Genomic DNA, 13,355 nt, shown 5'->3' with positions numbered 1-13,355 from the left:
AAAGTATTATTTTTCTTTTCTTGACCATTATTATAAGCAGAATCAGAGGCAGTGTTGATTTCCCCCCCTGTGCCTCATCGTTCCATGGAGATGCTTCAGGGACAACTCTGAGTAGATGTGGAGTGAACCCTGCTCTGCTGTTGTCCCCACGCCTCCTCCATCTCTGTATTGTAGAAAAAGATTCAGATTACAGGTTCAAGTCCTAGCTCTTACGTTTATTTGCTGTGAAACCCTTTGAGCTTTGGTCTTTTAATCTTTAATGATAATTATTTCAATCTTTGAATTAGGTAACAGTGATAATGATGATAGGTAACATTCATTAAGTGCTAACTGTGTATAAGGCACTGAATTGTAGCAGAGTTACTTTATTTAATCCTCTCAAAAGCCCTATTAATCCTAAGTATTGCTGTTATTCTCATTTTATAAACAAGGAAATTGAGGCTTAGAGAGATGGTGTCATTTGTGGTATAATGAGTGTTCTATTAAGTGAAATCAAAACCCAGGCATCAAATTCTAAAGTCTACGTACCTAATTATGAGCTTTATGCCTGTTCGGCAGAATTTTTGTGAGGATTGTATTTGCTACTCTATATGAAAGGACTTTATGAAGTAGGACAGCTCTTTACCAGGGGTGGCAAGTTGGTTGCAGTCCAGTGACATTTCAACCCATAGGTTAACTGTTGTACAGAAAGCATGGTCTTGACAAAGTTTCATTGTGTCCATCTCAATTGGGAGTGAGGGCTGTGATCAATTAGCATTCCCTGCTATGGATGTTGTATTCCTCATATGAAGTTAGCATAATTGTGAGACTGTTATGGCATAGTATTGAATTGTTTTTAATTTGTAGCACCTTCCTTTTTTTTTTTTTTTTAGCATTTTTTGCTTAAAATTTTTTATTTTTACAAGTACTTTGTAAATTGTAAGATTATAAGAAAATAAATAACTCTGTCTCCTTTGTAGTAGTTTAAGTATCCTTAAAAATAATTGCTTGCGTTTTAAAGCTAGATTATTAGAAAACATTTAAATAGCAAAACATATTTGCTTTATAAATTTGCTTTTTTTTCCTGAAAGTAATGCGCCAGAATGTGAAGCGAGCAACCTTTGATGAAGTCTTAGAACTCATGGCCACAGGATTTCTGCGTGGAGGGTCAGGTTTCTTAAAGAGTGGTGGAGAAATGTTAAAAGTTGGAGGGTCTGTTAATCGTGAAGTGAGAGTTGGAGTTACCCAGGTTTGTGATATATATGTATAAAAGAATTCTGCTCATATCACTTGTGAAATTTCATCGAAGACTTGTACTAAGTAATAGCACATACAGAGATTTTTAATGCTATCTGTAATTTAATAATTAAAAAATGTCTTTCAAAGCATTTCTCTTACTAAATGAATGAATTATATTCAAATTGTAAATTACATGCTTATATGGAACATTAGATGCTTAATGATGTGTGAATAAACCTGCATCTGCTACATCTATCTGTAACAAAATTTTCCCAAATTTTACTTGGTAGAAAATCAGATGTAGAATAGGTTAGTTTTAATTGAAATTTTATTCAAGTAGCTTGAAGAATTTAGATTTTAATGTTTTCAACAACCCTTGTAGCTAAACATATTGGTTGGTTCTTTGGATTTATCATCATTGCTTAATCACCAATGTGCTTATGAAGTTAAACCTTATGTGAGATAATTTCAGAATAATAATTAATACCAAATAAGATATTGCAGTTAATAATATAATAATAATAGTTAACATCTAATACAAAGAGTTGGACACAACTGAGCACACACACATTAAAATGAAATGATTTTTTTGTGATCTTAGTCAAAATCATCCAATTATACGTTGTTCCAGAAACAAATGTAAAATAGCAGTAAATCATTTCAATCTAGTAGTCATAAGCAAATGTTTTACAGTTCTAGGTCAGCATTTATTTAGCATGTTGGGGCTTATTACTATATCATCTTCATCAGGGCTGCCCAGGTGGCTCGGTGGTAAAGAATCCACTTGTCAATGCAGGAGTTGCAAGAGACATGGGTTTGATCCCTGGGTCGGGAAGATCCCTTGAAGTAGGAAATGGCAACCCACTGCAGTATTCTTGCTGGGAAAATCCTATGGACAGAGGAGCCTGATGAGCTACAGTCCATGGGGTCGCAGAGAGTTGGCCACGACTGAGTGCACACACCCACACAAATACATCACCTCCATCACCGTCATCCCCAGGGTGATTTCACCTTTTCTTCCCACTCACACCACTCTCTTTATGTTCTTCGTGAAGCTATTATCCCAACAACTGTGTTTAGTTAAAGATACTTCAACCAGTAAATCCTATGCTACAAGTACTAAAAAGGTCTCAAGTTTTAAATTTTCTCAATTGTAATCTCAAAGATAAGTTATTTTGCATGCTGTCATCAGTTATTTACGTAGTTGTTTTATCTGTAATTTCAGTTCGTGTATATAAATTTACCTGAAGTTGTATCTTAATCTATTTACAGGCATATGTTGTTTTTGTAACAACATTGGGTGGCCAGTGGTTGGAGCGTAGTTTTGCTACATTCTTGTCTCATGTACTTGATCTGGTTTCCCATCCTCGGGCAACACAAACACATGTGGAGGCTGTGTATTCCAGACGATGTGTCTCCTTTATTTTAAGAGCTACCGTGGGCAGTTTGCTAGGTGAAAAAGCCCAGATTGCAGCTGCCAAAGAAATATGCCAGGCGATTGGAAAACAAATGAAAGCAGTAGGTAAGAATTGATGTCATGGTATGTGTTGTTGATTATTTAGTCATTTAGTTCTTTATTGCTATCCTTAATAAATACTGATAGATCTGATTAGTTCATATCTCTTTCTGGAATGTGTCTTTTTTTTTTTCTTCTTTTTTTCCAACACGCCATGCAGCATGTGGAATTTTAATTTCCCAATCAGGGATTGAACCTGCACCCCATGCACTAGAAGTAAGGAGTCTTAGCCACTGGACTACCAAGGAAGTCTCTGACTGTGTTTTAATAGTCATTTTTATTGTATTCTTACTTGATATTAAAACAACATATAATTACAGTAAATTGGAGTTTTTTTAATATTTGGGTAGTGTGTTTGTAAGATTAGGTTTTTTCTGTTTTATTTCTAGTACTTTTACTGATTTTATAGCTCTCCTGGTATGCAGTAGCATATTGAGGAATCTTTGAGGGATAACCTATTATGGTTTTTCTTCTTGGAGCCTGTTGTTTTATAAATACATGTTGTTTTCCTCACCCTTATTAGGTTAATATGAAGACTTAAAAACAGTTACAGGTGATTTTTAACCCATTACAGAGTATACTGTGAAGCCTCAGTAATTCATAATTGAAACCCTCTTCTAGGCAATATCAATTTTATAACTTTTTCAGATTAACAAATAGTTATGGAGTATTTGAGATTGCAAAGCAGTAATTCAGGTTTTGAACAATAAGTAGGATAAAGTTACTGTCTTCTTGGTGCTTATAATACAGTTAGGAAACTAATGCAAGGTAAAATATAAATTCTATGAGATAGTTTATTTTATCATTGTTGCGAATATACATTCAGTTCAGTTCAGTTCAGTCGCTCAGTTGTGTCTAACTCTTTGTGACCCCATGAATTGCAGCACACTAGGCCTCCCTGTCCATCACCAACACCTGGAGTTCATGCAAACTCATGTCCATCGAGTCAGTGATGCCATCCAGCCATCTTATCCTCTGATGTCCCCTTCTCCTCCTGCCCCCAATCCCTCCCAGCATCAGAGTCTTTTCCAGTGAGTCAACTCTTCGCATGAGGTGGCCAAAGTACTGGAGTTTCAGCTTTTGCATCATTCCTTCCAGAGAACACCCAGGACCGATCTCCTTTAGAATGGACTGGTTGGATCTCCTTGCAGTCCAAGGGACTCTCAAGAGTCTTCTCCAACACCACAGTTCCAAAGCATCAATTCTTCAGCGCTCAGCCTTCTTCACAGTCCAACTCTCACATCCATACATGACCACTGGAAAAACCATAGCCTTGACTAGACGGACCTTTGTTGGCAAAGTAAGGTCTCTGCTTTTGAATATGCTATCTAGGTTGGTCATAACTTTCCTCCGAAGGAGTAAGCATCTTTTAATTTCATGGCTGCAATCACCATCTGCAGTGATTATACATTACAGAATATATACATTAATCAAGAAAATTATATTGCCTAACAGATATCTTTAGAAATAAGAATTTAATGACTGTATAATATCTAGGACTTTATATTTAGAGAATTAATTCTTATAAAATTAATGAAAGTGAATTTTTTTGTTATAGTTAGTAGCTTACTAGGTAAATCATATTTTAAATGGACTAACTGAAAGTTAGGAATTAAAAGATGTTCAAATGAGGTATTGTTAGATATGTTAAAGTAGTAATCTGTCCTAGATTCACAACTTTGAAGATATTTGTTTGTTGATTCATTGAAGAAATGTTTGAGTGCCAAAAACACTGCCAAATGCTGGGAGTAAAATAGCAAGCCACACAGATAACACTTGTTTAGGGAACTTCTAATTTAGTAACCAAAAGAAAGAGTCCATGCGTTTCCAAGTCCAGAAGTATCTAAGGAGAAAAGAGATGTTTAATTTTAGTCCATAATGTATTAATCTGTTATTTCCTATTATTCTATATTTTATAGCCTGTTAATTCATAATGAATGTAAATAAGATAAGAAAGTTTGTTACTGTCATTTTAGAGTCTTAAGGTCATAGATTGATTAGTCACTTGATTTTTAAAATGGTAAAAAAATTAAACACAGTGCTATGTATCTGGAATTTATGGGCCAGGATATAGTCTTAATCAGTAATTTGACAAGGAGTTTTTAGTTGTTTCATGATTAAATACATATCAATTGTATTGGAAGCTAAAAGATGGGGGAAAGGCTCAAAAACATTAATGGAAACTTTGAGGAACATCCCAGTAAGAAATTCTAAAGTCACCCTCTTTATAGATACTCTTTCTCGTCTGTAATTTGACAATGATGCTACCAACACATTGCAGCTCTTAAAATAGCGGTGATAATGATAAAGTAACAATAATAGCTCCTAATGTTTACTGAATGTGTACTAGGGGCATCATTGATTTTTTTATCATTGTAATTTTGATTTGTGTTTTCCTAATTATTAGAGATCTTAGTTTTCTGAATGTTGAGCTTTAAGCCAACTTTTTCACTCTCCACTTTCACTTTCATCAAGAGGCTTTTGAGTTCCTCTTCACTTTCTGCCATAAGGGTGGTGTCATCTGGATATGTGAGGTTATTGATATTTCTCCCGGCAATCTTGATTCCAGCTTGTGCTTCTTCCAGCCCGTATATTTAACTTATATGATGTACTCTGCGTATAAGTTAAATAAGCAGGGTGACAGTATACAGCCTTGACGTACTCATTTTCCTATTTGGAACCAGTCTGTTGTTCCATGTCCAGTTCTAACTGTTGCTTCCTGACCTGCATACAAATTTCTCAAGAGGCAGGTCAGGTGGTCTGGTATTCCCATCTCTTTCAGAATTTTCCACAGTTTATTGTGATCCACACAAAGGCTTTGGCATAGTCAATGAAGCAGAAATAGATGTTTTTCTGGAACTCTCTTGCTTTTTCCATGATCCAGCGGATGTTGGCAATTTGATCTCTGGTTCCTCTGCCTTTTCTAAATCCAGCGTGAACATCTGGAAGTTCACAGTTCACGTTTTGCTGAAGATCATGGCATCTGGTCCCATCACTTCATGGGAAATAGATGGGGAAACAGTGTCAGACTTTATTTTTTTGGGCTCCAAAATCACTGCAGATGGTGATTGTAGCCATGAAATTAAAAGATGCTTACTCCTTGGAAGGAAAGTTATGACCAACCTAGATAGCATATTCAAAAGCAGAGACATTACTTTGCCAACAAAGGTCCGTCTAGTCAAGGCTATTGTTTTTCCAGTAGTCATGTATGGATGTGAGAGTTGGACTGTGAAGAAAGCTGAGCACCGAAGAATTGATGCTTTTGAACTGTGGTGTTGGAGAAGACTCTTGAGAGTCCTTTGGACTGCAAGAAGATCCAACCAGTCCATCCTAAAGGAAATCAGTCCTGGGTGTTCTTTGGAAGGAATGATGCAAAAGCTGAAACTCCAGTACTTTGGCCACCTCATGTGAAGAGTTGACTCACTGGAAAAGACTCTGATGCTGGGAGGGATTGGGGGCAGGAGGAGAAGGGGATGGCAGAGGATGAGATGGTTGGATGGTATCACCAACTTGATGGACATGAGTTTGAATGAACTCCGGGAGTTGGTGATGGACAGGGAGGCCTGTCATGCTGCGATTCATGGGGTTGCAAAGAGTCGGATACTACTGAGCAACTGAACTGAACTGAATTATTAGGGATACAAATACAGTGCTTAACAGGCATTCAGCTTGTATAATTTAAAAACATAAACTTGTTTAGATCAAAAAATTATATCATGGTTTAATTCACCTACATTCCGTACCTGATTTTGTGCTTCCAGAAGCGGTAGTGAATGACACTAGTGGGGAGAACAAGTCTGGAGCAGCAGACATTGCGGCAAGCCAGCATGTGATGGTCTGTGCCCTGCAGGAGCTCGGGAGCCTGGTGCAGAGCCTGAATGCCACCGCGTCCCCTCTTATTCAGGAAGCATCTATAGGTGTGCTGTTCACTTATAGGCTGGAATATTTTTTCAATATTTTTAAAAGTCATAGGAGTGATTGATACACTCCCAATTGGTTGCTTAACATGGTAATTAGCAGTTTAAATCATCCATTAAAAGTTGGGTTTTATTTAGGATTCACTGTGATAATGAATCTTGAATTAAATACTAAAATAATGCTTTGAGAGACAAACAGTCATGGTAGTTTTGTTTCTAAACTTTATTGAATAATCAGCATTTTATAATTCATTGGATATAATTGTACTATGTTCTTTGTAGAAAACTTTCCTTTAAAGTACTTACCTGTTTATGAGTTGAGATGTGTGTGTTTTTTGGCAGCAGTTCTCAACGTATCTGTGTAAAATTGTAACACAATATTAATGGTGGTGTTATACATAGTCTTTTAACTCATTAAATTGTGTGACTTCATTAAGGAGTAATTTTGAATATTTTTTTAGGCCTTTTGGAGACTGTGACCTCAGTGCTTCTCCATCCAAGCATGGCAGCTCGCCTGGCTGCTGCCTGGTGTTTGCGCTGTGTGGCTGTGGCGTTACCTTTCCAGCTGACGCCATTTCTAGACAGATGTGCAGAACGGCTCAACAGCTTAAAAACCTCGCCAGAAGCTGTTAGTGGATACAGTTTTGCAATGGCTGCTTTGTTAGGTGGAGTTCATCAGTGTCCTTTGGGCATTCCTCATGCCAAGGGAAAGGTATGACAAAGATCCTAGAATACTAAGTGCTAACCCATGGGCTTTATTTAGTCTTCATTGGAATACCTCTGTGTTTGATGTTGAACTGGATGATCAAACAAAAACAGTTTTACTGTGATAATGAGTGACATAGTATTCTGCTTATATGGAGTTATGCCATGCTGTACTGTCCTTAGTCGCTCAGTCGTGTCCGACTCTTTGTGACCCCGTGGACTGTAGCCCGCCAGGCTCCTCTGTCCATGGGGATTCTCCAGGCAAGAATACTGGAGTGGATTGCCATACCCTCCTCCAGAGGATCTTCCCAACCCAGGGATTGAGCCCAGGTCTCCCACATTGCAGGCAGATTCTTTATCATCTGAGCCACCCGGGAAGTCAGTGAATACTGGAGTGGGTAGCCTATCACTTCTCCAGGGGATCTTCCCGACCACGAATTGAACCGGGGCCTCCTGCATTGCAGGTGGATTCTTTACCAGTTGAGCTACCAGGGAAGCCCATATGGAGTTGACAGACCCTAATTAAAATTTGATACTTACTTCTGTTACAGGAATAATAGGTTTTGTCTGGGTGTAATATCATTTTATGATTTATTTTAGATATTTAAAAAACCTTATACTGATTCTTTAGAAATCAGAGCTTTTCTTTGGAGTTTTAGAAATATAATTCATGCTGCTATATTCAAAATGTCAAGAGAATGTGCTGTTGCCATAGTTAGCATTTTGGTAATGCTTAGTAAAATTGAATAGCTGTTGTGAATCACTTACCTTTTTTTCACCTTTCTTTCTGCTATACTGTATACTATTATGAAGATTTTCTTGTTAGGAATATAAGTGTTTATATAAGTATTATTTGCAATTTTATATTGGGCTAAATTTTTAATTTTTTTTTTCTCTGGGTTACTCGGCCCATGTCCATTCATTTTTGTGACTTGGATAGCTACTACTCAAACCTGGGCTTCCATCTCCCTTTGCCAAATGCTTGTCTCCTACTGATTTTCCTTCTTTGGAGTCTTTTTCTCCCATCTCTTCCGTATTTTATATTTCATATTTTTTATGTGCTCAAAGACCCTTAGAGACTATGCAGGATCAGAGAATAAAATATAATCACCTCTGTCTGCTAAACTTGTACCTTCATAATTTGCCTTAATTCTTTCCTTTCATTCTAGTTTCTTATTGCACTCGTCAGACTAGCCACATTGCTTTCTTTCCAAGCTTTTCTTCAGCCTCCGTGTCTTTGCTTATGCTAACATCTTACATTAGAATTTCATCCCTCCTCTTGTTCACCTGCACCAGACTTAGCTGCTTTTTTTAGAAGCCCAATTCAAGTTTCATCTCTTCCATGAAATACCTTCAGAGCTACTCAGTCTGTGGTAGCCTTTCTCTTTGCTGACCACTGCATCTGTCCTATTATTCTGTCGTTTGATTGTATGCTGTTTGTTACTTCCCTTTTCTCCTGTGTCTTTTCTAAGACTGTAAGCACCTTAAGATTAGCTTAATGACAAACTTATAATAAGAGTTCCACAAATCTTGAAGTGTAGGTTTACAGTGTCACTACTTATAGCATTTATTAAGTGACTACATGGATCAGCACCATTCTGGGTGCTTTCCTGTATTAACTTATTTAATCCGCACGTGAGTGACGTTGGTTCTCCTATTATTCCTATTTTAGCAATGAGGCATAGAGATGGAGTTATTCTAGGTCAAAAAGCTAGGAAATGACAAAGCTGGGATATGAACTCGGGCATCTTGGCTCTGGAAGTCATATTCTTAACCACTGTGCTGTTGTGGGTCTTCTCTGAGTCAGCAGTGCAATTGGGATTGATTAGGTACTGATGTTGCCTCTTTAAAAGCATGTTAACAGCAACAACAACAAAAAAAGGACAAATTCTTTTTGAATAAAAGCATACTAGCTATGTATTTTCTTTTTTGATCTTGTTAACTTGTTTAAATTAAAATCCAGTTCTAAACCTCTCTTGCAGATGGTTGTTAGTATTGCTGAAGATCTCTTACGAACTGCTGCCCAAAATAGCAGGCTGTCTTTACAGCGCACCCAAGCTGGATGGCTCTTACTTGGAGCACTCATGACTTTAGGTACAGCTATAACTGAGTAGGATTTTGTCTTATTCTGTAACTGTCAGTAGACTGTAAAGAAAGTTTAAAAGTATTCAACTTCACATCCTAGACTTTGAATGAGGCTATAAAAGGATAATGATGTTTTTCTCATCATTTGCTATGAGATTTTTCGGTAATATCTGTTTATGTACACTTAGCGACTGAACTGAACTGAATGAGAAAGCGAAAGTCACTCTGTTGTGTCTGACTCTTTGCAACCCCATATACAGTCGTATATTCCATGGAATTCCCTAGGACATAATACTGGAGCTGGGGTTGGTATCCTTTCTCTTCTCCAGGGGATCTTCCCAACCCAGGGATCGAACCCAGGTCTCACACATTGCAGATGGATTCTTTACCAACTGAGCCACTTTCACCTTTACTATCAGAATAGCCATGGTCTAACTGATTAGCCTATTAAAAGAAACGAGATATTCCGTGCCCAAAGTGAAGGCTAGTGACGTGATTTTAGTAGGATGATAAAGTCACACAGTAAACAATATCTCTTGTTGGCGTTACATCCTTGGGATATTCTTTTGCACTTCACTGTCCTAATTGTTCAGAGAAGGCGATGGCACCCCACTCTAGAACTCTTGCCTGGAAAATCCCATGGATGGAGGAGCCTGGTGGGCTGCAGTCCATGGGGTCGCTAAGAGTCGGGCACGACTGAGCGGCTTCACTTTCACTTTTCACTTTCCTGCACTGGAGAAGGAAATGGCAACCCCCTCCAGTGTTCTTGCCTGGAGAATCCCAGGGACGGGGAGCCTGGTAGGCTGCCGTCTATGGGGTCGCACAGAGTCGGACACGACTGAAGCGACTTAGCAGCAGCAGCAGCAGCAGCAGTCCTAATTGTTATGACAGATCTAAGATGCAGATAAAGTTTAGCATTATACATAGAACAGAAGTACCTGTTATCATTGTGATAATATATGGTATCAATATGTTATCATTGTAATAAGGTGTGTCCACGTTTTACTTCATATTTTCGACTTCTACTATAAAAAGTATGTGTGTGTACTAACTACAAAGTTGCTAACTGCTTGATTCATCTACCTTTTGAGAATTGAACCTTGATCTGGTTTTCTAAAGAAGATAATAAGTGGTAACTTTTTTCCAGAACATTATGTTAAGTATGTTATGTGGTATATTAAATGAATTCCTTAGCAGTATAAATATAGGTTCCTACTTTTAAATATACTACTCCATGAAAATTAACCATATACATTGCCCTTAAAATGGAGTAGTAAATATTTATATGTATGTGTTTAGGAACGGGTGTGTATGTTTATATACATATGTGTTTATAGAAAAGATATCATGAAATATGTCCCTGCTGCTGCTGCTGCTAAGTCGCTTCAGTCATGTCCAACTCTGTGCGACCCCATAGACAGCAGCCCACCAGGCTCCTCTGTCCATGGGATTCTCCAGGCAAGAACACTGGAGTGGGTTGCCATTTCCGCCTCCAATGCATGAAAGTGAAAAGTGAAAGTGAAGTCGCTCAGTCGTGTCCAACTCCTAGCGACCCCCTGGACTGCAGCCCCAGATAACTTTATTGTTGATAGAATGTAATCTGTCATTCTAAATATATTTGAGTAATTTCTTTTAGATGACATTTTGTGGATTTATTTTATGTTGGATGCTATAAATATTGTTAGTTTCTAGATGAATTTTACTGTGCTTCAATAGGTATATATTTCACTTACAGAACAAAAAACATTTTGAAAATGTTAGAGATTAAGATAGAGATAAGAATTATTGTTAAAGCTTATTTGAGGCTCTTTTCTATGATTTTTTTTTTTTTTTTGTAGTGTTATATATAGTATGGTTTTGTATTCCCATTTTCTTGTTTAGGACCGTCTGTTGTTCGTTACCATCTACCCAAGATGTTGTTATTGTGGCGAAACGTTTTCCCTCGTTCTTTAAAGGAATTGGAGGCTGAGAAGGCCCGAGGCGATTCTTTTACCTGGCAGGTAACATTGGAAGGTCGTGCTGGAGCTTTATGTGGTAAGAACTGAAGGGATTGCACTTGCACACTATTATTTTCTTACTAAAATATTTGTGAAGTGAAGGTAAATCATTGCTTCAGTTTTTTATTTTGATATATAATGATGAGTTTGTAGACTTTTACATTTAGGAAAAAAAACTTTGTAAATAATCTATACCAGTTTACTAATTTTGTAATAAAAATGAAGGTAAGTCTTTGAAAAGGAGGTTAGAGTTTGTGATCAAACAGGAGCTAGAATCCAGGCCTCTTAATTGCCAGTTCCTGCAGTCTTCCACCTGAAGAAGCACTGAGTCATCATGTAAAAAAACCCAGTGCTTATTTAAAGGAAAAAGAAACTCAGGATTACCAAGTTTACTGAGTTTACAGTTAGTCTTTTCATACAAATAGCTGTTTTCTCCTATCAGATCTGCAAAAGTTGATACATTTTTTAGATATCAGCATTTTCAAGAAGTGTGAAATAAAGTTGTTTTTGTTTGGGAGTCAGCAACTTATAGGAAAGGCTCAAGTTTTGTTTTATTTGGGAACTAAAATTACACTGAGTGACTATCCTTTTATGTTTTCTTACTTTATTTGAAGATGAAAAGTACTTCTTTTTCCAAACTGTGGGAGATGGATATGCACTTAACCATAAACACGGGGGCAGAGTGTCAGTTTTGTTCCCATATATCTGAGAGATGGTAGCTCTACTACTAAGCCAACAAAGATACTTCTGCTCACTGGGGCATTATGTCCACTCCTGGTTCTCTTCTGAAACAGCTTTCTTTTTCAGTCATCTGAATTCACATGGAGTCATAGACCTCTGAATTCTTGCTCATGGAAATCTTAAGAGACATCTTCCCTTCCTCTGTTTCTGTTGTCCACTCTTAGCCTTTTCTAATGAGTTTTCTCTGTCGTTGCAGTTGGTTCTTCTTTTGGTTTGACCTTGTTTTAGAACCTGATGTTTTGTAATAATTAAAAATTTTAGGAGCCTTTATATAACTTTATAAATTGTTCATCTTCACAAAAGCTGTTTCAAATCAGTCTTTTTAAAATTTTTATCTAGCAATGAGGAGTTTTGTTGCACATTGCCCTGAACTCCTAACTGAAGATGTGATTAGAAAATTGATGACCCCTATTGAATGTGCCATGACTATGATGTCACAGTAAGTAGGCAATTAGAACACATTAACATCCAATTTTGTATATTTAAAAATTGCCATGTTTTGTAATTCCCTGTACTGTCATATAGAAAATGTACTAAACTTTATGTAAAGTGATTTTAAAAATTATAGTAGTATAGATTGAAATAGAATTGTGTTTTATAGTGTTTCTGTTACTAACATTAAAAGTCACAAAATAAACTAAAACAAAAACATACTAATTACCAGTGTACTTTGACAGTACATTGATATTGTCTGAATGTCATCTGGATATCACTTTGATTTGACTGGGAAAGAATGTTTGTAAATACTGCTTATTCTAATAAGCTGATACAAATTATACTTTTGACATTTTAGCATTCCCTCTGTAATTAAAGCCCATGGAGCTCATCTGAAAGCTAGTGCTGCCATGGTCCGTTTAAGGCTTTATGATATCTTGGCATTGTTACCTCCAAAAACTTATGAAGGTAAGTAAAATTTGTGGATGTTTAATAAAAATTCTTCATTATGCCTTTCCAGCTCTTCACAATATCGTAGAGTTCTCACCCTGGCTACCTCGCTGCCTCACTGTGCAAAGGAAGGCCACCATTTTTCTTTTCATCATACAGAGTAGCTAACACTTGTTGAGCACTGCTGTGTTCCAGGTCCCAGCCTAAGCCCTTTATAAGTATTGGTGTCTTTGACTCTAACCACAGACCTTATGAGGCTAAAATATAGCTTTGTTTAAAGGTGAAGAATCT

At 37.1% G+C, this 13,355-nt stretch overlaps 1 protein-coding gene across 4 annotated transcripts in view; it reads left to right on the top strand.

Annotated features, from left to right (window-relative positions):
• HEATR5B (HEAT repeat containing 5B) overlaps nucleotides 1-13,355 on the top strand; it is a 102,520-nt gene that overhangs the window by 16,864 nt on the left and 72,301 nt on the right. For all 4 annotated transcript variants that reach the window (XM_019969989.2, XM_019969987.2, XM_019969988.2 and 1 more), the window contains 8 exons: nucleotides 1,071-1,228; nucleotides 2,491-2,740; nucleotides 6,496-6,651; nucleotides 7,113-7,363; nucleotides 9,339-9,450; nucleotides 11,323-11,475; nucleotides 12,519-12,618; nucleotides 12,973-13,082. In XM_019969989.2, coding sequence (XP_019825548.2) covers nucleotides 1,071-1,228; nucleotides 2,491-2,740; nucleotides 6,496-6,651; nucleotides 7,113-7,363; nucleotides 9,339-9,450; nucleotides 11,323-11,475; nucleotides 12,519-12,618; nucleotides 12,973-13,082 — 1,290 coding nt within the window. The remainder of the gene's footprint in view (nucleotides 1-1,070; nucleotides 1,229-2,490; nucleotides 2,741-6,495; nucleotides 6,652-7,112; nucleotides 7,364-9,338; nucleotides 9,451-11,322; nucleotides 11,476-12,518; nucleotides 12,619-12,972; nucleotides 13,083-13,355) is intronic.

The sequence above is a fragment of the Bos indicus genome, chromosome 11, assembly GCF_029378745.1.
Source record: "Bos indicus isolate NIAB-ARS_2022 breed Sahiwal x Tharparkar chromosome 11, NIAB-ARS_B.indTharparkar_mat_pri_1.0, whole genome shotgun sequence".
NCBI classification, from domain to species: Eukaryota; Metazoa; Chordata; class Mammalia; order Artiodactyla; family Bovidae; genus Bos; species Bos indicus.
Note: the sequence above shows the minus strand (reverse complement) of the source record. Positions and strands in the feature narration are given on the sequence as shown.